Below are 23,717 nucleotides of genomic sequence, written 5' to 3'. Positions count from 1 at the left end.
TCTTAGACTGCACTCTGTGGCTAAAAAAGGGTCAAGTTGCTATTTACTAAAATGTACTATAACTACAGATTTACATTAAACACTGTAGATTTACAGTGAACACACTGCAGGAATAGTACACCTCGAGAACCAGTTTATTCGCTTTTGTCTAAGATTCAGTTCTAAGAAAACAAGAGGGGGATTTTAGAAAGCAGAATATTAAGTGATGGTAATAATCAGTACAGTTGATTGAATAATCTTAGTTGTGTCTGTTATCCATGCTCAGTTCAATGTTATCCGGCTCACGCAATTTCAGTGTTATTATACCGAAACAAAATTTACTGCTTCATAACATCATCATCATTAAATTAGAGCATGTCTTAACTTAAAGTCAACACAGCACACAACATGCAAAGATCTGACTCCATATATAATTTGGTCTTACTCCAATAATAATGAATTTATTGCTTTCTTAAACTGTGTTTTCACCAGAAGGTGAAGGGAAGGGTGAAGGTTATGATGCCTTAAGTGAACTACCCACCGGCATGTTCTGAACAAAGAGGACATCTAACTAATTAACCGCAAAATACCCAAACACCGTGTTAATGATGGCGACAGAGCATCCAAAACATTCATAATGGATAGCCCTCGCTACGCCATGCGTCGGTTACGCTCTGTCCTGCCACAATATCGTGGACTGCACATTAATCTACTCAAAAGAATAATTTCAGAGAGTTTGGAATAAATCAAAATGAACATTTATTTTGCCAGGCATAATTAAACAATTCTTAAATCAATAAAATACCATTTTTAACCAATTCAAATTGAGAATACATTGTAATACATTTTTCTTACACAACTGATCAGCAAACATCAAAATGATATCAAAGAGTCAGCATTCTGTCTATAGATGCTTCCCTGAATGATTCACCAGTTTTCTTTAAATACCCAAATCAAAACAAAACAATAATCAATTCTGGCATAATTAAAACTTTTACAGGACCTTTTGTTGGGACCGATTCTAACCTGTGAGTCATGTACCACCTGGGGTAGGATGATAAAACCTTATCTGGAGCACCACCCATAGCAGAAGAACAGAACTTTGCTCATGTTAGAAGTCTCCTAATTTACACACATGATTCAGGGTGCAGAGGTTTGTCTTTTCATTTATCAAGTGTATAGTTGTACGGTTTCATTTTTGCACCTTTTTTGCTAAATATATATATATATAGTACTGTTCTTGTGTTGTGTTAGTTTAACTTTGCCTCTCCTTTATAAATGTGTTACAAGGTAAAAATATTCCTCACTATATATGAGCTCACAAAAATAGATGGCTGGCAACTATTAAATGTTTTATAGGTACTTGACTTAATCATGAATTAGAGGACGAACATGTGTTAATAAAGCATTTATTAACACACTGAGAAACTATTATCGTGCGTCTAAATAATACGATATTATAATGTGCATTGAAATAATTTGTTAATCATTTACTTTCTAAATGATCTTAAACACTGAAAACTCCTAAATAATTGTTTTTACATAATGTAATAATTTAGAAACAATAAACTGATCATTAATAAAGCATGAAAATACAACTATTAAACATTATATATATGCTCAAGAACAAGGCATTTATAGATGCACTTGTAAGCCGCTTAATAAAGTATAATAATTTTGGTACAATGGTTAATAAAGGATGAATTGAGTATTAACTAATGCTTAATTAATGATTCATAGTGTGTAGTTATTAAAATTCATACATTATATACTTCATACATCAAATCTTTTCATAAACAGACATAGGACCATGATTAAGATGGAATCAGAAGTCAGTTGTTTGTCTGTTGTGTGATCTTACAGAGTGACAGCGAGGAATCAAAAACCTTAAACCCAGCATAGAGGGGTTCAGTGAATGTAGTGTTGAATGTGTGTAAGTGTGTGAGTGTGTGTGTGTCAGAGATGCTGTAGAAGGACAGAGTGCCGGCCGGCCAGTCCAGATACACTCCTACTCTTTTAGAGGAGGGTGACCAGACAGAAATGTTGTGGCTCTTATTGTTGTGCCACACAACAAATCCATCAACAGTGTAGAAGAGACACCAGGACTTGTTATTGTATCCAAACTTACAGATCATCCCTTCTTTCCTGCTGATTGTTTTATAGGCCACTGCTACACGAGCCCAGCCAGTCCGCTCAACCTCCCAGTAATGGCGTCCCAGTCAGACTCTCTCGACAGAGAACCTGAGGAATGTCTTTAAATCTCTCTGGATGATCAGGATATGGCTGCTCTTCTTCTACATATTTCATCTCTCCATTCTCAGACAAAATGAGTTGAGTGCTCGCTGTGTTTGGATCCAGTGTGAGATCACAGAAATCTAAACCCAAAGGGGAAAAATAATTAAAAAAAATTTTGATTTCATTAAATGTGCAAAAGTGACTCCAGAGTGCCTACATTTTTGTAGTCCTGGTTGGATCCTGAAAGACTCTCCATAGTCCAAACTACAATGACACACACACACACACACACACACACACAGACATAAAGAATTAAAGGAATTTTAAATATTATTCTTATAGAATGCATTAATAAGAATTAATCCATTTGTATAGTATTTTCTCAATAAATATTTTTTGAAATCAGTTTTGTTGTGCCATCTTAAGTGCCATATTGGGGTTAGTTCACACCCCACATATGGGGTCTCACAGTGAGAAAAAGTATTTATAACATTTTAAATGTCTATATCTACAAAAATATATGTATTTATATATGTATGTGTTATTACTAAACTTGAGGGTGTTCAGTAAACCTCCTTTTTAAACTGCTTCGGACTGAAACTAGTAAACACACTTGAAGAAGTACCACAAAAGAAAGAATTTCTAAGCAATGTTTTTGTTAAGATTAAGATAATTTTTTTAAACATGTATGCCACATACTTGAGAATCTCCAGTGAGTAGTTTGGATCCTTCAGTTTGTCAGAGAGCAGCTTGACTCCTGATTCTCCTGGGTGATTGTAGCTCAGGTCCAGCTCTCTCAGGTGTGAAGGGTTTGAACTCAGAGCTGAAGACAGATAACGACAGCCTTCTTCTGTCACCATACAACCTGACAAACTACAAACACACAACAGACTCCATCGTATGTCAAGCTCTCGACTCTCAAATGCCTGAGAAATCACTGTTGACAGGTCATTCTCTCTAAAGGGAGTGCAAGCCAAGCAGTGTAATGCAACTTCTTGAAACAGGCTCTTTAAAAATGAAATTTTTTAACTTGACACAGCACATTAAAAACTCAATTCTGAGAGCTGAACTTGCTAACATTGTTTACACTCTGTATTTGCTGCCATTGGGTTCCATTTTTTCCAAATATAGAGTATCATTCCACCTATATGACACCCAACTATATCTCACTTGAATGACTGAATGACTCAAGCTCCATAGGGGTTCTGTTAGCTTGTTTTCATTAAGTGAAAATTTGCCTTTCACACAATTTTTTTAGCCCTAAATGAGAGTAAAACCAAAGTTTTATAGTTTGGTCAAAGTGATCCCTATGATTTTTTGCAAACTGGACCTCTGTGTTTTAAGTTCTCATTTTACTCTGTGTGAAAAATATCTAAAATATCTTTGATTAACAAATTCATGCTGTTGTCAAAACCTGTTTTTTTATCATTTATGGCATCTTACAACAGTCAAACCTTTTTTCTTCTCAAAAAACATTGAATTAACTGCATTTATTACATCACGCCTCGATTTTTGCAATTCATTCTGTTATGGAGCTAATCAATCATTGATTGGACGACTTCAAATGGATATCATTGGATACCAGTTAAACTATGAATTTAGTCTTTGTTTTTTAAAGCTTTACATGGCTTGACACCATAGTGTCTTTCAGATATGTTACATTATCACATTCCTTCTGGGTCACTGGCCTTGGAACACTCTCTGTCTGTAGATCGAGGTTAAAGCATCAGGCAGGTCCTAAACTTTGGAATAGCCTTCCAGTGTCAATTGAAATGCTCTCATCGCTTTCCTCTTTCAAATCGAAGCTTAAAACACATTTACTTAGTATGATGTATTAACCCATTATTGGTGTTTGTCATGTGTATTTTTATATGAATTATCTTAATTAATACAGGACTTTGGTCAACCCTGAGTTGTTTTTTTGTGCTTTATAAATAAAGAATGAATGAATGTTCTAAAAGACCTCAGTATCTCCAGCTGACAGTTTTGGCTCTTCAGTCCATCGGAGAGAAGCCTTACTCCTGAATCCTGCAGGTCATTGTTACTCAGGTCCAGCTCTCTGAGGGCAGATTCTGAGGACTGTACAGCTAATGACACAATGTCACATTGCTGAGCAGTAAGATTACAGCCAGCAAGACTGAAACAGAACAGAATACAGATTAATACAATTTTAAATTCATTCTACAATTAGCATTGCAAATATATACTATATCTATTTATTCTATCTTTACGTTCTATCTGTTTTATCATCAATTGAATGCAGATAGATTTAATCATAAATAAAACATTTGCGCTAAAGTTTTCCCTACCGCAATACAACTAGAACAGGGATTGACGTAAAAGTAAGTATTTTTGTATTATATCTGTAATAATTTTTAAATTTTTTGTCATAAATCCACATCATAAATCCACATCTTGTGGTTTCAAATTATAATATGACTTTTTATTACTGAAACAGGACATTGAATGTCCTCATATGAAGACCCCAAGGAGCATGTTTATTATGCATTTTATGCGAGTCATAACAAATGAATGGGGAAAGAAATTGTATGTTAATAATCTATTAAATATGATATATTATTATGAAAATCTGGTCAATTATTACTGCCATTATTACACTTCTTTTTTTTTTTACTGCAGGTCGCCCCCAAAACACATTAATATTAAAATTATATTTAGTTCATAGATATATTCAATGAGAAATCCTATTTATTTCCATTTAAACACATTTTGCAGAAAGAAAAATGGTCTATCAAATCATCCTGTTATAACATAATTGCGAATCATCGTTATGCACAGTTTAGGGAAAAAAATGGAAAATAAAATTTAATTGCCTATGTATTTTCATGTATTTTTATTATAATTACTTTAACATTAATGCTGTAAAAAATGTAAATAACAATGTAAAAAAAAAAACACTCACAGAGCTTTTCTGCAGTTGGTCACAGCTGGTATGAGTCTTTTTCTACCTTCATCTGATGTGTTGTATTTCTGCAGGTCCAGCTCATCCAGCACCTCCTCTGACATCTGAAGCATGTAGGCAATTGTTGAGCAGTGAGCAGGGCAGAGTTTCTTCTCTGAGTCTTTTTCTGATTTCACAAAATCCTGAATCTCTTTGGACAGAGTCTGATCTTTTACTTCCAGCAGACAGAGGAAAAGATTGATGGATCGTTCAGTGGGGAGTTCATGTCCATCTTTGACTTTCTCTTTAATGTACTGGGCTGTTTTTCTTATGGTCTCTGAGCTGTTCTCTGTTTGTGTCAGTAGATCCTTTAAGAGTCTCTGATTGGACTCCAGTGAGATGCCCAGCAGGAACCGCAGGAACAGATCCAGGTGTCCATTTTTACTTTCTAAGGCTTTATCTACTGCACCTTTATGCAAATTCAGCATAGAATTAAAAGCTTTAAGAGCATTTGATGTGCTTCTTAAATAGCAGTAAAAACATAGAAAGCAGCAAGAAACTCTTGAATGCTCAGATGAATGAAGCAGTAGACTTTCCTCTGATGAATCACAAATTCTTCCTTAAAGATCTCAGTGCAAATTTCAGAAAACAGTGAGGCATCAGCGACATTTACGCCACTTTCAATCAGGTCCTCCTCATAGATCATCACATTGCCCTTCATCAGCTCATTAAATGCCACTTCAGCAAGTTTCACAATCACTGCTATTTTGGAATTCAAAGGTTTGTCTGGATCTCTCTCATCATAACATCTCTTAATCTGAATCAGCAGAAAGTGGATGTACATTTCAGTCAGAGTTTGAGGGATTTTTGCACTGAGATCTTCTTTCAGGAACTTCTGAAGCACAGTGCATGAGATCCAGCAAAAACAGGATGTGGCACATGATGTGGAGGCTTCTTGCTCTTTTGATGTGTGAGATGATTCTGCTGGCTTGATGCTGGTCACTGATTTTTTTCCTGAAATATTCCTCTTTTTGAGGGTCATTGAAACCCTGAATCTCTGTTACACGATTAATATTTTTGAATGGGATCTGACTAGCTGCTGCTGGTCTGGAGGTGATCCAGATGAGAGCACAGGGAAGCAGATCTCCTTTTATGAGGTTTGACATCAACACACCCACTGAGGAAAATTCATTCACATCACAAACCTTCTCATCATCTGAAAACATCAGTGTCATTCTGCTTTCATCTAGACCATCTAGGATGAATATCACTTTACAATCCTCATAAATCTTTGAACTCAGATCTTGAAGCTCAGGATGAAAGTCCAGCAGAAGTTTATGAAGACTGTACTGATGATGTTGAATCAAGTTCAGCTCTCGAAATGAAAACACAAACATGAAATCTACATCCTGATTGGCTTCTCCTCAGCCCAGTTTAGAATGAACTTCTGAACAGAGACGGTTTTTCCAATTCCTGCGATGCCTTTAGTAAGAACTGTCTTGATTTTGTTTCTATCTTCACATCCTGGTGTAGATAAAGGCTTAAAGATTTCATTACAGTTGATTACATTGTGCTGTGTTTTGGGTGTTTTCTCCATCTGTAAAACCTCATGTTCTTCATTCACCCCTTCTCTCTCTCCTTCTATGATGTAGAGCTGTGTGTAAATCCTGTTCAAGAGGGTTTGGTTTCTTTGTAGTTTGTTTCCCTCAAATATGTGTTCATACATTGTCTTCATGCTGGTTTTGTGTTGGTCTTTGACTCTCTGCAGGACTGCTTCATGTCTTTCTTGTCTGAAATGGGTCTGATTGTGGCATGTAGTTGTATCATCTATCTTCATAATGCTAAAATTTAAACATTGAAAATGGCAATAACAGTGATTTCAATGACTGTTTAAGCAAAATATTGCCGTGGATTGTTGCAAATTTTGGAGAACATTTAGTTTTCATTTTTGCCTTCAATTTTAAATGAAAATGAAAATTAAAATGAAATTGCAATACATCAGCAGGAATGAGTAGTATTTCAAATACACATACTTTAAATACAGAATACTATTTTATTTGTTCTTTTTAAATATACTAAGGAGACACGCAGTGTTGGGGACCTCCAGGACTGTAGTTGGAAACAACTGTTGTATTTATAGCTGCAGTCCATAAGTTTTGCCTCTTTGTTGCAATTTATGTTTAAAACCTGTAATTGCAGTTTCTTACAGTAAACTGAGCTACCAGCAGTGATTAACAACAAAACCTGCAGATTATTGTTGGATCTCAGAGTGAATCAGACACTTTAAAATTTGATTGGAACATTGAAACATGAGAAGCTGAAATTCTACTACAGAGGCCCAGGACAACAGAATGTTGTAAAATTATGGGCCAGGAGATCCAACAGACTGCCAACTAAGGAAGGATAATGTCAATTTGAGTAACCAAGATTAATGGTAAAAGACACAGCACATCATGTTCATCACATGTAAACTCATAATAGTAATCAATATTGTAAACTCTTCATAGAGTCATCCCCTCAGGACCAGACTGAAATTCCATATGAGACATTTATCCTCCCTTACATTCACCAAAGCACAGAAACTACATTTTTAATGCACATACATGCTAAGAATCACCTTCTAGTCCATCCTCTTCAATGGCTGTGTGAAGATGCTGGATATTCACAGGAATTGAAACACTATGTCATATATGCTCAATTGGTGACATGTCTGCTGGCCATGTAAGAAATGGGATGTTTTCAGTTCCAGGAATTGTGTACAGATCCTTGCAACATGGGGGCGGTGCATTATGATGGGATGACTGCCACAACAATGGCCTTCAGGAACCAATGTTATCTCTGTGCATTCAAAATTCCATCAATAAAATACACCTGAGTTTGTTGTCCATAACATACGCCTGTCCATACCATAACCACACCATCACCATGGGCATCAGCATTCCGCTTACTCACACAATCCCAAGACCCCAATGAGGATGACGAGCATGCAGATGCAGTTCCATGTGACAGTTTCAGAAATCCTTTGGTCATGCAAAGATCTTGGAGGTGAAGAAGCTGGATGTGGAAGTCCTGGGCTGATGTTGTTACACATAATCTGTGATTTTGAGGTGGCTTAGGTAGAGAAATGACATTAAGTTCACAAGCAACAGCTTTGCTGGACATTCCTGCAGCCAGCATGCCAAGTGGACTCTCCCTCAAAACTTGAAACATCTGTGGCATTGTGCTGTGTAAGTGGCCCTTTATTGTGGCCAGCCTAAGACAACATTGAACAATATTTGAGAGAAATAGGCCTTTTGTGTACATATAAAAATTCAGGGTGTGAGTTCAGCTCAAAAAAAAAATCTAGCATAGCGTTCACGTTAGTCAAGCTTGCATCAGCTGACTTTCAGCTGACCCCATCTACCTATAGAAATACAACACCTATTTAAGCATCCATATATAAGGTCTGTCTGTACGATACAACTTGGCTATATGATTCAGTTCAGTGGGCATCAGGATCCTCAACTATTTGGACGACTGGCTCATCATGGCCCAGTTTCAAGAACAATTGTGCGATCACAGGGACCTGGTGCTCCAGTACCTTAGCCAGTTGGAGCCTCAGGTAAACTGGAAAAGAGCAAGCTCTACCCTGTGTAGAGAATCTTTTCTGTGTTGAGTTGGACTTGGTCAGTGCACCCAGTCAAGGCTGAACTGCCTGAGTTTTTGAAGATTCTGACTTTATTTTCCAACAGTATTTGGCACCTGCCCACACTGCCAAACACATCAAAACTTGGTTAAATGATCATGGTGTTGGTGTGCTTGACTGGCCAGCAAACTCACCAGACCTGAATTGTCAAGAGGAAAAGAGGAACAAGAGACCAAAAAATGCAGATGAGCTGAAAGTCACTGTCAAAGAAATCAATACCACCTCAGCAGTGCCACAAACTGATCACCTCCATGCTAGCAGTAATTAAAACAAAAGGAGCCCCTACCAAGTATTGAGTACATGTACAGTAAATGAACATACTTTCCAGAAGGTCAACAATTTACTAAAAAATGTTTTTATTGGTCTTATGAAGCCTGATGTATTAATCTGTCCTTCAGTCTACTAGTCCTAGTCTGGAGACTCCTCCTGCAGTCTCCTCCTTGATGGCAGCAGATTGAATTATGATGACCTGTACTGTAGTTTCACAGCGAAGTGTTAAGATCCAGCTGAACCACTCTGTAGATGAGCTGTTGAGGATGATTGTAGTAAATGCTGAACTGAAGTCTATGAATAGCATTCTGACACATGAGTCTTTTTTATTCAGATGTGTGAGTGCTGAGTGGAGGGCAGTGGCAATGGAATCATCAGTTGAGCGGTTGGACCAATATGCAAATAGAAAGGGGTCCAGAGATGGGGATGACTTGATATGGTGCATGACTAGCTGTTCAATTGCAACTGGATGGTAGTCACTGAAACAGGATGGAGATTACTTTTTCGGCACTGTAATGATGATGTTAGCGTTGAGGTATGTGGGGACAACAGCCTGACTAAGCGAGGTGTTGAAAATGTTTGTGTTCTTTCAGAACACGCCCAGGAATTTTGTCAGGACCCGGAGCTTTGCATGCGTTGACCCTGCTGAAGGTTCTTCTTGCTCTTTTTGCAGGATACCATCATCACCTGGTCGTCCAGGGGAGGTGGAGTCTTCTGTGCTGTGGTGCTGTTTGCCTCCTCAAAGCGAGCAAAGAAGGTAATCAGCTTGTTCAGCAGTGGGGCGGAGCTGTTGCAGGTCTGCAGTGGGGGCTAGAAGTCTGTGACTGAATCCCTGCCACAGGCTTTGAGTGTCTCTGCAGTCACTGAAACGATAATCTCCTGGAGTACTGTCTTGGACAGGGTGGTCCTAGCGGTCTTAAGGCCCTCCTGATCTCCAGCTCTAAAGACAGCGTTCTGGGCCTTTAGGAGTCTGCAGACCTCTCCTGTCAACCATGGCTTCTGGTTGGGTCAGACAGTGATGGACTTTATGACTCGATGCACCTGATGATGTAGGATGTAACAGTCTCTGTGTATTCTGGTCTGTGACGTCATTGTATGCGGCAGCCTGCTTGAACATACTCCAGTTAATGGTGCTAAAACAGTCTTAAAGGGCTTCTGATGACCCTTATAGCCACACTTGAATCTGTCTGTGAACTGGTTTGGTAAATTTGACGACCGGTCTGTATGCAGGCATTAGCAAGATGGTCATGTGGTTTGAGGCAATCGATGTGGGGAGGGTTGATGTGTTGTTTCCCCTTGTTGGAAAGTCAATATGTTGGTAGATTTTGGGAACACACTCTTTAAGTCAGCATGATTAAAATCCCCAGCCAAGATTAAAAAAAATCTGGGTGGGCTGTCTGTTGCTTACTGATGTCCTGGTACAGATCATTTAGTGTCACTCTCCTGTAGTTGTTGTTGGAACTGGGAGAGATATATAGAGCAACGGTATGGCCATATATTCCCTCAGTAGATAGAATGGCTGGCACTTAATAATCATGAAGTCCACCAGAGATGAGCAGTGTTTGCAGACCACAACAGCTCCACGTGTTGTTAAATTCGGTATGCTGTTGTTGAAGCATGTTTCCATAAACACAAAAACACAACAGTCTCTTACAGTCCTCTGTGTTTATCATAGTAATCTGATATAGTTCAGTTTATTTTCCAAGAGCGAATGTTCACCAATAAGATGGTGGGGATAGCTGGCTTGTGTGGGTTAGCTGCATACCTTCTCGCATATACCCCTTTTGCTTTCTCTCGAACCGCTTGTAGTATCTCCACTGTAGCGAGGTGCAGTAGTGGGGGTCAGTGATGCAGTAGGCCTCTGGAGCAGACCATTGTCCCACAGCTCTTCAGTTAATGCAGAGTTTAACTCTAAAATTTTGGTTCTGGCGACATCCAGTAAAAACGTGCGACTGTATGCAATGATACAACAAAAACACTGTGAGTTACAATACAAAAAGCATGAAGACACCATTTTGTCAGGAGAGAGAGAGCACCGAGAATGGGATCTTGGGAGAAGGTTCTGGTGGAGAACGGCCCCCCAGGAGGGGGTTGGCAAACAGAGTCCATGGAACAGATGGAGAGAGGAGACAGGGAGGAGTCCGAAGTAGGAGGAGATCTGTAGGATCCAGAGCACAGAAATGACGGCCCACGGTGTAGCTGACGGAGGGAGGAGCAATGGAGGAGGAATGGCCGTCAACTTTGTGCGGCTGATCGACGGCAGTGGAGCAGGTGGTGGAGGAGACGGAGAGCCGAAGAGCCAGGGTGACACCAAGGAGCAGGAGGGCCTCAGGCGACACTGTTGGCACCAGCGACCCGATGAGGAGACAGGGAACTAGAAGGACACAGTGGAACCAGAGCGACAGAGGCCAAAGGTGGAACCTGAGGGATGGAGGAGCTTGACAGAGCCGGAGGGATGGAGGGATGACGTGAAGCCGGAGGTGAGGAATCCAGAGGAAGATGGAGCCTGGCAGAGCTGGAGGACTGATGGGCCACAGTGGAGCCGAGGGGTCTATGGGCTGAGGTGAAGTCCAGGACTTGGAGGCTAGATGACGAGGTGAGGGATCCTCTTCCAATGATGGCGATGGTGACTGGCCGAACCGTTGGCAAACCCCAGCACCAGATGGTGAGCTGAGGGTGAGTACAGGGACTGCAGGAAGACATCAACGGAGGCAGAATAGAGTGGAAGGGTGGGAAATCTTGATGTCTGGTCACTGGAGAGCATGCTGACAGCGCAATCACTGGAGGGCGCGCTTGTGGGGCAGACTCTAGAAAATGTGCTGACTGCGCAATAACCAGTGGGTGGCACAGGAGGCAGGGACTCAGAACGGCTGGAGGGGATTCAGGATGCATGGGATGTGCCAAGTCTATGGTCTCTGGATCTGGAGTGGGGTTGGTGTCGCTGTCCACAGGCTGAACAGTCACTGGCGAACTGCACGACACCAGCACCAACTCGATGTAAGCAGCAACGCTCTCTCAAGGCCCATTCTCAGACAGCTTTGCTTGTGTGGAGGTGTTGAGTCTGTGAAAGTGGATCGAGCACAGGAAGCTGCCCGGGTAACGCGAGTCACTGGCAAGGGCGACAAACTCCTCTGTGTAGCCCTCGAGAGAGCATTCCCCCTGCTCCAGCAGGAGGTTGAGGAAATTAAGGTCATTCATTGGGGAGAACATAAAAAAAACAGGGAAACACGCCGCTATATAAACTGTTTGAAGACCGTTCTTCTGTCACTGTGTGGTTCAGGAAAGGAGTACTCGACAAGAATATAACTCTCAATAGAGACAATTAACAGAGGACAGGAAGTAGGGCACACAGAGCACATGGTACATGAAAAACAACAACAAAAGAATCCAACTACATGGCACTGCAGCTTTAAAAGTCTGATGCAAAATGCAAAATGCAAAATGTTATTAAAAAATATTGTTTTTAAAATATATTTGAAACATTGCCCATTCCTATAAATCAGCAACTACATATACTATACTTATACTAACTGTGGGGCAGAGGTCACTGTTCCATCACTGAACGTAGGGTGCGAAGGCATTGATCTTGTACTTTTCATAGACACACTGCTGCAGGATCCAGCAGCATCTGATCTCAGTCTCTTCAACCTGCTGGTAGTGACAAACAAAAGACAAACAAGTATGTATTGTATGCTTAAACAGACAACATTGAAAATTGGCTATTAATTTAGTTTACCCCCATTCAGTTTTCTGGCAGTATCGGAGCCATGGCTCTGAGTACAGCTATTAGATCACAGTATATTGACAGACTAGCGATTTAATATGCATTATGTGACCAATCACTTGCTCCCATAATGCAGCATACATCTATTATAATGGAACGCATGACATAATATGTTTTAATAAGAAAAGATCTTGCTTATGACATAACTGAGTGGAAAAAATATTATGTGTGGCAGATTTGCGTCCAGCAAAGACTTCTCTGCTGACCTAAACATGATCAGAATCCCTGACTTAGTTTTACTTTATTTTTTCATGAATATGCATTAAATGATGTCCAACAAATTATTCTCTTTGTTTCATAGTTTTTCTCTTGGTTGCACCGCTTCCAGTTGTGTATGTTTATATTACAACTTTTATTCAGTCATATTTCAGCAATCGTATTGATGTCATACCTGAAATCAATGGTGGTGTCTTTTCTCTTCATTTTATCATGCGAGCTCATTTTGGAAGCACTTCTCTTTATCTTATTAAAGTGGAAAATATTATTTAATTATAAAAAAAAATATAAAAAACGATTATAAAATGCATAAACAATATTTTATAACACTCAAGATACATATAAACATTTAAAGTGGTCATGACATTAATTTTAACATTATAAGAGCAATGAAAATCTTGTGATGGTTCATATCAAATATCTTTGGCTGTTTTGTTCAGGTTTTATTACATTACAAAATCATTCCTCACTGGTAATTCAGTTTTTAATGTTTAATATACAGTACAATTCTAGAAATTTGAAGCAGTAGGTTTAGCAATAACGCAGTGTTTGTGATATAAAAGAAGAGCATGTAAGACTCATGTAAAACTGCATTCATTTTTAAGAGCATGTCATGGCACATCAAGAGAATCAACAATCACTGAATCATACAATCATAAAAGATTTACATTATTCTGGCAACAAAATATCTTTAAATTCACAATAACTTATCATCACAATTTCCATTGTAAACTTTTTATATATATCGACATAGTTAGACAAGAAACAAGCTCTGAACTTACCACACTATGCTGCCACTTAAAAGTCTGGGTATAGGTTGAAACTCTTAAAATATTATCCTTTGTTTTACTTTCATTTAGTCACTCGGTCAAGGTCACTCTTGTCTCTTCTCTTTTCTCGTCTTCTTCTCCCTCTAGTGGACTCAAAGCAGTTGTGGGTGTTTGTAACTCAACACAGAGTTAATTAAATAAAAATAAAAAACTTTGTTTGTAATTCATCCCTAAGGATGGTGTTTTTCTGAATTTTGACGTCCTTCTGCTCCTCATCCTCCTTCAGGAACTGAGTAAGTTTCTCAAATTGCTCCACCTGTGAGAATATATAATATATAATAACATAATAATATATAGTTATTGTATAATTATGTATGGACTCATCTGGTCTGTTTTTAGTAGTGCAGTTGAGTATTGCATCGTTTTTTATGGGGTTTATGTTTCAAAAAAGAAAAACAATGTGTCTAGGGGTAAACTGATTTTGATGTATCATGAGAGGATAAGCAATATTATTTATTTTATTTTATTCTATTCCATTTCCATGTTCCTAAGCATTCAACCTCAATCCAAATGAAGACGAAAATGTTTTTCCACCTTTACAGAGAATTCTGAATCAATATTATAAAAATCTATATACAGTAAATATGTACTTTAGTCCTACATAAGCTAGCGGTCAAAAGCACTCTGAAATTCAGCTAAATGCATATGATTTTGAACTATAATACACTATATAGGTAAAATGCAGATAAATGTCTGAAATCCTTACAATTAATTCACACCTATAACAGTATCATATTTCAAAGTAGGTTAGGCCATATTATTTCTGTAATAAGCACAAAAGTATGCTAAAAAAAGCTAAACTGTCCTTCTGAATGCAATGTGTCTGTCTGTATATATAGAATTGCTGTCTTACCTGGGCTAAGGAGAAGAAGAACTGGACTGTTGCCCAGTGGTCCAAAGTCCTTTTTTTTAGATGAGAACAAAGTTTTGTATTTCATTTGGAATCTGTCTGGCGGAAGGGCGAAGAAGCTCATAGACCAAGTTGCTAAAAAGTCTCATCTGCTGGTGTTGGTCCACTTTGTTTTTTTAAAAAACCAGCGTCACTGTATTCAAGACGCTGATTTTATTTTCCAGCAAAGTTTGGCACCTGCCCACACTACCAAAAGCACCAAAACTTGGTTAAATGACCATGGTGTTGGTGTGCTTGACTGGCCAGCAAACTCACCAGACCATCTGATCTCTCTAAAGGGGCGCAATATATCGTGAGAGTGTTCATCAAATAAACTAAGCTGAACTGAATCCAACTCACAGTTCATTAATTAATGAGCACACTGAAAGTCCTTGGTCTGGGTTGTGTCAGATTTCACGTTCTGGATAGAAAAAGGTCAAATTGCTCTTTATAACATTTACAATGAATACAATGTATATTTACACTAAACACTGTAGAATTACAGTAAACACACCACAGGAATAGTTCATTTGCATTTGTCTCAGATTCAGTTCTAAGAAAACAACAGGATCTCAGTGATGCTTCATTTAAAAATTCAAAACATATTAAATTGTGTCAACATAAAATCTCTTTCACGCCAGCCCAAATGCAGGTGGATTTCAGAAAGCAGAAGATGAAGAGATGGTGATAATCAGCACATTTTATTAAATCATTTTAGCTGTGTTTGTTTTCATGTTCAGTTAAACATCATTCAAAATTAAAATTACTGCTTCACAGCGTGATCATGTGATAATATCCTTAAATTAGAGAATGTCTCTTTCTCTTGTCTTTAACAAGTCATCACAGCATACAACATTCATTTAAGATTAAACAGTAACAGAATAATAACATAATGATCGCAGTACATATATGTGGTGGAGAAACAGCATGAATGACATATATATTAAGTTTGTTTGCTCTACTATCACTCTACTTCACTATCCCTTATCCCACCCTTTACTTGTCAAACTTATTCTGTATCAATAACAATAACAGTGTTTTGCAATACAACATAAATACAATAAAAACTTTTTTTTTGTTTATGAGTAGTATGAGTAGTAACAGTATTTGTATGTACAAAATGCAATTGCTATAGACATAGGACCATGATTAGGATGGAATCAGAAGTCAGTTGTTTGTCTGTTGTGTGATCTTACAGAGTGACAGCGAGGAATCAAAAACCTTAAACCCAGCATAGAGGGGTTCAGTGAATGTAGTGTTGAATGTGTGTAAGTGTGTGAGTGTGTGTGTGTCAGAGATGCTATAGAAGGACAGAGTGCCGGCCGGCCAGTCCAGATACACTCCTACTCTGTTAGAGGAGGGTGAAGGGGCAGGAATGTTTTTATTTAGATTGTTGTGCTGACAACAAATCCATCAACAGTGTAGAAGAGACACCAGGACTTGTTATTGTATCCAAACTTACAGATCATCCCTTCTTTCCTGCTGATTGTTTTATAGGCCACTGCTACACGAGCCCAGCCAGTCCGCTCAACCTCCCAGTAATGGCGTCCAGTCAGACTCTCTCGACAGAGAACCTGAGGAATGTCTTTAAATCTCTCTGGATGATCAGGATATGGCTGCTCTTCTTCTACATATTTCATCTCTCCATTCTCAGACAAAATGAGTTGAGTGCTCGCTGTGTTTGGATCCAGTGTGAGATCACAGAAATCTGAACAAAAGAAGAGGCAATTGTATGTTTGTTTTATTAAATGTGCTAGAGTTCAGACATAGAACTTACATTTTTGTAATCCTGGTTGGATCCTGAAAGGCTCTCCATGGACCAAACTAAAATGAAACACAAACATACCTACAGTATCTGGAATAGTTATTCACATACAGACCTCCAATGTAACAATTGCAATTCATTTGTTTAGCATTTTGTAAATACATCTTGTTACAAAGTGTTTCACAGAGCTGTATTTTGCAGTGTTTCAATATATTTCAGTAAAAACTGAAACTGAAAAAAATGCCATTAAAGTTTTTACATCAGCCAGTCAAACATGTTGAAGGTGGATTGGTGGCAATGCATTCATTTTAAGCTTTATTGGGATTATACAATATATATATATATATATATATATATATATATATATATATATATATATATATATATATATATATACAGTTGTACTCTACATACTTGAGAATCTCCAGTGAGTAGTTTGGATCCTTCAGTTTGTCAGAGAGCAGCTTGACTCCTGATTCTCCTGGGTGATTGTAGCTCAGGTCCAGCTCTCTCAGGTGTGAAGGGTTTGAACTCAGAGCTGAAGACAGATAACGACAGCCTTCTTCTGTCACCATACATCCCGACAACCTATAAACATACATAAAAAAGACTGCATTATATGTGAAGCCCTCAAATATCAAAAACCTGAGGAATCATCATTGTTCCTTTCTTTAGTCAAGTCAAGTCAAGTCAAGTGGCTTTTATTGTCATTTTAACTACATATAGCTGTGCAGTACATAGTGAAATGAGACAACGTTTCTCCAGGACCTGGTGCTACATGGAGTCAGACTTACAACACAATACAAAAGAACTTCACATATTGAGCTAAGACAGTGTCTTAGCCACATAAACTGCAAAGTGTGCGGACTAGTGCAAACAGCAAGGGGGTAGAGTGCAAATCCAGTGTGCAAACAGTGCAAAGACAAAATTAGTGCAAGGCAAAAACATAATTAGTGCAAGAACACAAAATACAAACAACAATAATAAGACATGCAAGAATGCTTATGGGACAGGAAGGCCATTCAGGTGTGGTTATTGAGGAGTCTGATGGCTTGTGGGAAGAAACTGTTCAGCAGTCTGGTTGTGAGGGCCCGACTGTTCGGTAATTTTTCCAGATGGAAGGAGGGTGAATAATGTGTGTGAGGGATGTGTGGGGTCTTGTAATATATTGTGGGCTTTGCAGATGCAGCGTGTGGTGTAGATGTCCGTGATAGAGGGCAGAGAGACGCCAATGATCTTTTCAGCTGTCCTCACTATCCTTTGGAGGGTCTTGCGATCCGATACGGTGCAATTCCCAAACTAGGCAGTGATGCAGCTGCAAAGGACGCTCTCAAAGGCGCTGCTGGGCTTTCTTGGTGATGGAGCTGGTGTTGAGTGACCAGGTGAAGTTATCCGCCAGATGAACACCAAGGAATTTGGTGCTCTTGACGGTCTTCACCTTGGACCCGTCGATGGACAGCGGAGAATGGTCACTCTTTGCTCGCTTGAAGTCAACAATCATCTCCTTTGTCTTGTCGACGTTCAGATATAGATTATTGGCTCTACACCAAGTTGTGAGCTGCTGCACCTCATCTCTGTATGCTGACTCGTCATTCTTGCTGATGAGACTCACCACGGTCGTGTCATCAACGAACTTAATGATGTGATTGGAGCTGTACATCGCTGCACATCGTGAGTCAGCAAAGTGAACAGCAGTGGACTGAGCACACAGCCCTGAGGAGCTCCAGTGTTCAGTGTGGTGGTGCTGGAGATGCTGTTCCCGATCCGGACTGACTGAGGTCTGCCTGTCAGAAAGTCCAGGATCCAGTTGCAGAGAGAGGTGTTCAGGCCCAGCAGGCTTAGCTTCTCTATCAGTTACTGAGGGATGATGGTGTTGAATGCTGAGCTGAAGTCAATGAACAGAATTCGGACGTAGTTTCCCTTTGAGTCCAAAGGGATGTATACATGTATACATTAAACAAGTATACATGTCCTTATTGGATTTCTTGTGTTATAAAATTATATGCACAAATAATTTACACTATATTTTTAATTTGACAGCAGATTAAAAACACAAGTCTGAGTGCAGAACTTTAGTTATACCAAACAAAATAGTCTACACAATAAATAATTTAATTGACACTTCAGAATGATGGGCTTTTTAAGTGTTTTTTAATGATCAGTTATGAAGTCTTTAGGCAAACCTCCAAACCTGTCACTATTTTTCTCAATTTTAAAGATTTAACTGGGCAGAAAGAGGGGAAGATTATTTAGCAGACCTGCTGCCTTTACAAATGTTGAGAATTTGACATGATTTAAAAGACCTCAGTATCTCCAGCTGACAGTTTTCCATCTTCATTCCATCACAGAGAAGCTTCACTCCCGAATCCTGCAAGTCATTGTTACTCAGATCCAGCAATCTTAGGACAGAGGTTAAGGATTGTAGAGTGGATGACACAGTATCACAATGTTGGTCAGTGAGATTACAGCCAGCCAAACTGAAACAGAACAGAACACAAAATAATAATAATAATAATAATAATCAAATTCTTAATTTCATTCTACTATTAGCATTGCAATAATATCTATTTAATTTTGTTAAACAGATCAGGACATTCTAAAAATAATCTAAATAATACCCTGTTTAAAAAAACAACAATAAAAACAGCATATGCTGAATAGGTATGTTTTGAAGCATGGCTTCTGGTCACAAGCTGTTTGAAGTTGGTCATGTGCTGGTCCTAAGATGGTCCTGAGCAGGAGCTAGTTGCTTAGGATCATCTTATAACTAGCATATTACCAACTTAAACCAGCTACAACCAGCAATCATAACCAGAAATCAAACATACAAAATCTGCTGTTTCTTTTTTTTTAACAGGGTCAAAAGTGAATTCCATTCAGAAAGGATTTTTCATTGTGAAACACAATTTAAACACTCACAGAGCATTTCTGCAGTTGATCACAGCTGGTATGAGTCTGCTTCTACCTTCATCTGATGTGTTGTATTTCTGGAGGTCCAGCTCATCCAGCACCTCCTCTGACATCTGAAGCATGTAGGCAATTGTTGAGCAGTGAGCAGGGCAGAGTTTCTTCTCTGAGTGTTTTTCTGATTTCACAAAATCCTGAATCTCTTTGGACAGAGTCTGATCTTTGACTTCCAGCAGACAGAGGAACAGATTGATGGATCGTTCAGTGGAGAGTTCATGTCCATCTTTGATCTTTCCTTTTATGTACTGTGTGGTTCTCCTCATGGTCTCTGAGCTGTTTTCTGTGTGTGTCAGTAGATGCTGTAAGAGTCTCTGATTGGACTCCAGTGAGATGCCCAGCAGGAACCGCAGGAACAGATCCAGGTGTCCATTTTTACTTTCTAAGGCTTTATCTACTGCACCTTTGTGCAAATTGTGCATTAAATCAAAATCTTTAAGGGCCTCCATGGTGTCATTTAAATAGCAGTAAAATACATAGAAAGCAGCAAGAAACTCTTGAATGCTCAGATGAATGAAGCAGTAGACCTTCCTCTGATGAATCACAGATTCTTCCTTAAAGATCTCAGTGCAAATCCCAGAATACATTGAGCAGTCAGTGATATCTATGCCACTCTCTCTCAGGTCCTCCTCATAGAACATCACATTGCTCCTTATCAACTGTTTGAAAGCCAGTTTAGCAAGTTTTACAGTCACTTCTATTTTGGAATGAAGGAGTTTGTCTGGAACTCTCTCTTCATCCTGTCTCTTAATCTGAATCAGCAGGAAGTGGATGTACATTTCAGTAAGCGTTTGAGGGATTTCTGCATTAACATCTTCTTTCAGGAGCTTCTGAAGCACAGTTGATGAGATCCAGCAAAAAACAGGGATGTGGCACATGATGTGGAGGCTTCTTGCTCTTTTGATGTGTGAGATGATTCTGCTGGCTTGATGCTGGTCACTGATTCTTTTCCTGAAATATTCCTCTTTTTGAGGGTCATTGAAACCCTGAATCTCTGTTACACGATTAATATTTTTGAATGGGATCTGACTAGCTGCTGCTGGTCTGGAGGTGATCCAGATGAGAGCACAGGGAAGTAGATCTCCTTTTATGAGGTTTGACATCAACACACCCACTGAGGAAAATTCATTCACATCACAAACTTTCTCATCATCTGAAAACATCAGTGTCATTCTGCTTTCATCTAGACCATCTAGGATGAACACCACTTTACATTCTTCATAAATCTTTGAGCCCAGGTCTCGAAGCTCAGGATGAAAGTCCAGCAGAAGTCCGTGAAGACTGTACTGATGATCTTGAATCAAGTTCAGCTCTCGAAATGAAAACACAAACATGAAATCTACATCCTGATTGGCTTTTCCCTCGGCCCAGTCTAGAATGAACTTCTGCACAGAGACGGTTTTTCCAATTCCAGCAATTCCTTTAGTAAGAACTGTCTTGATTTTGTCTTTCTCTTCACATCTTGATTCAGGTAATGATTTAAAGATGTCATTACAGTTGATTGGATTGTGTTGTGAGTGTTGTTTTCTGGGAATTTTCTCCATCTGTAAAACCTCATGTTCTTCATTAACCCCTTCTCTCTCTCCTTCTATGATGTAGAGGTCTGTGAAGATCCTGTTCAAGAGGGTTTCATTTCCTTGTAGTTTGTTTCCCTCAAATAAGTGTTCATACTTGTTCTTCATGCTGGTTTTGTGTCTGTCTTTGACTTTTGCAGGACTTCTTCAGGTCTTTTCTTCCTGATGTGGGTCTGATTGTGGGATGCAGTTGTATTATCTGTCTCCACTATGCTAAAATTAATAGGAAGAACAGGAAAAATTACAGTGTTTACAATGAATGTTTAAGATTTTGAGAAACATATTAGTGTGCATTGTTAAATATTTTGGAGGACATTTAGTATTTATTTGGGTTACTAAAAATCTATATTTCAGCAACTAAATATTTATACTAACTGTGGGGCAGAGGTCACTGTTCCATCACTGAATGTATTGTATGTAGACATGGAACTTGTACTTTTCATAGACACACTGGATCCTGCAGCATCTGATCTCAGTCTCTTTTTCCTGCTGATAGTGACAAAAGACAAAGTATAATAGATACAAACAGTTAAAGCTATTTTAATTATTGTTATTCCATTTGATTACTGAAAAAAGGCTAACTGAAATTTTGTAGAAAACAGGAATAAACTATGTTCTATATTATAAAAGTTTTACACATAAATATTTGCTAAATGCAAACTATGCTGGGAACAACATTGCCTTGAACATTGGCTTTTAATTTAGTTTAGACACATTACGTTTCATCTAAATACAGAGAGAAAGAAAGATTCAGATAATTTGACACGGCACTGACAGACACTGGCCAATGCAAAAATTCACGTGGACACTTTTGAGAATTTCTGCAACCCATCAAATACAGATTAAACACGGTAACAGATGCCAACATAAGGTAACACACTAATCCAAAACTCAACAAATACTGTATATCTTATAGTGATGTGTGAGTAAGCTTCACACAAATCAAATCTATGATCCTGGCATTGTGAGAGCCATGGCCTGAGCTACAGAGCTATAAATCACAGCAGGACCTGATTTTACTGAGTTTGAAATTTTCCTAGGTTATCATCTTTGTTGACCTTGGAACAACGTTGTGATTAACCAGTCAGATTTGAAGAATTTTTTTTAGGCTTACACCATTTCCTCTGATTTTAGGCATTACTCATGTGCAAGATTAGGTTTAGGTGCACGGATATGGTCAAGACTATATTTTTGGATTAAAATGTTGTTCCTTAACAAAATATGTTGGATATGTTACCTAGGAACATGTTGAAATCAGAACGTGCATAAAAACGTGCACCTCCATAAAAAGTTGAAAAAGTATGGATGTCATACCTGGAGTCAGCGGAGGTTTCCTCATTCTCTCTTTTCTCATGGGAGCTCATTTTGGAAGCACTTCCTACTCTTAAAAAAATATAAACTATACAAACTACATATATACAAACAAAAATATGGTGACATTTTATTAAATAGTCTCAATAGCGGATTGAAGGCCTTCTGTATTGCTAAAAGTTAAAGTTAAAAATACAATGTTAAATAGATGCATACACAGTCAAATTCAGTATAATGTATTGCAGTTCTGTATAATACTGTACAAATGATACCATACTGCACTGGGACTGCACAAATGAAAAAACGAACAAAAAAGCCCATAAATCCTAGCAATTATTGCATAAATCCTTATAATTATATAGTATAATTAGTACACGTTTGAAATTATTCCTCCAACAACACATCTTTAAATAGACAATAACTTACCATCATAATTATCATTATCATTTTATTTTTAAATATCTACATGATTAGATAAAGAACAAGTTCTGAACTTACCACTGTATGCTTCCACTTCAAAGTCCAGGCATAGATTTAAACTCAAAATATGATCCTTTGTTTTACTTTCATTTAGTCACCCGGTCAAGGTGACTCTTAACTCTTGTTTCTTTCTCGTCTTCTTCTCCCTCTAGTGGTGCAGAGCATCATCACAAGCTCAGGTGGATCTCAAAGCAGTTGTGCCGTTTATAACTCAACACGGACAATATGAATGAAAATTAAACTAGTTTTATATGCCTCCTTCTCACACCCGATTAAGTGCCTCAAACCGATCCATCTGTAAAAATATATAATATCATAATAATATATAGGTATTGTATAATTATGTATGGACTAATCTGCTTCACGGGTTTATCATTTCCAGCACATTTTAGCAGATTGACATTAATGTTCTTTTCAATTCTTCAGTTTTATTGACAATTCAACTTTCAATAGGACTTTGAGAAATGAGTAGATGCAACTAGAAAAGAATCAATCAATCGTAATTTGGGTTTTCCGAATAAACAATGAATATTATGTGTATACTAGTACATATTACTAGTTTTACAGGCATTAAGTTATCTAAACAGTGTTTGTTAGAACAGTTAGATTTTACAGTGCAGTTACTTCATTACAAGTAAGCTTTCAGCCATAGTCCTTTATTTATTGTATGTTTACATGAAAGGGAACCCTGGTTATTAATACTTGTGTGGCTTTATATAATGTAAATGATGTCCCTTACTGAAATATGTGAAGAAAACCCATGAATGGTTTATATTATTAAAAATCCACATTGTTTTATACATATTTTGGACTTTAGTGACGCCATTATCCTG

At 38.3% G+C, this 23,717-nt stretch overlaps 1 protein-coding gene and 1 pseudogene across 1 annotated transcript; both read right to left on the bottom strand.

The window, feature by feature from the left end:
- Nucleotides 1-721: 721 nt before the first annotated feature.
- Nucleotides 722-13,987, bottom strand: LOC122330406 (annotated as a pseudogene).
- LOC122330404 (NLR family CARD domain-containing protein 3-like) lies at nucleotides 722-22,896 on the bottom strand. Its single transcript, XM_043227363.1, is given in 10 exon segments — nucleotides 722-1,797; nucleotides 15,944-16,193; nucleotides 16,196-16,498; nucleotides 16,568-16,614; nucleotides 16,970-17,143; nucleotides 18,859-19,032; nucleotides 19,475-21,227; nucleotides 21,230-21,306; nucleotides 21,469-21,582; nucleotides 22,408-22,896. Coding segments are annotated over 9 exon segments (2,928 nt in total). The 5' UTR covers nucleotides 22,458-22,896; the 3' UTR covers nucleotides 722-1,797; nucleotides 15,944-15,957.
- Between the last annotated feature and the right edge of the window lie 821 nt (nucleotides 22,897-23,717).

The sequence above is a fragment of the Puntigrus tetrazona genome, chromosome 25 (assembly GCF_018831695.1).
Source record: "Puntigrus tetrazona isolate hp1 chromosome 25, ASM1883169v1, whole genome shotgun sequence".
NCBI classification, from domain to species: domain Eukaryota; kingdom Metazoa; phylum Chordata; class Actinopteri; order Cypriniformes; family Cyprinidae; genus Puntigrus; species Puntigrus tetrazona.
Note: the sequence above shows the minus strand (reverse complement) of the source record. Positions and strands in the feature narration are given on the sequence as shown.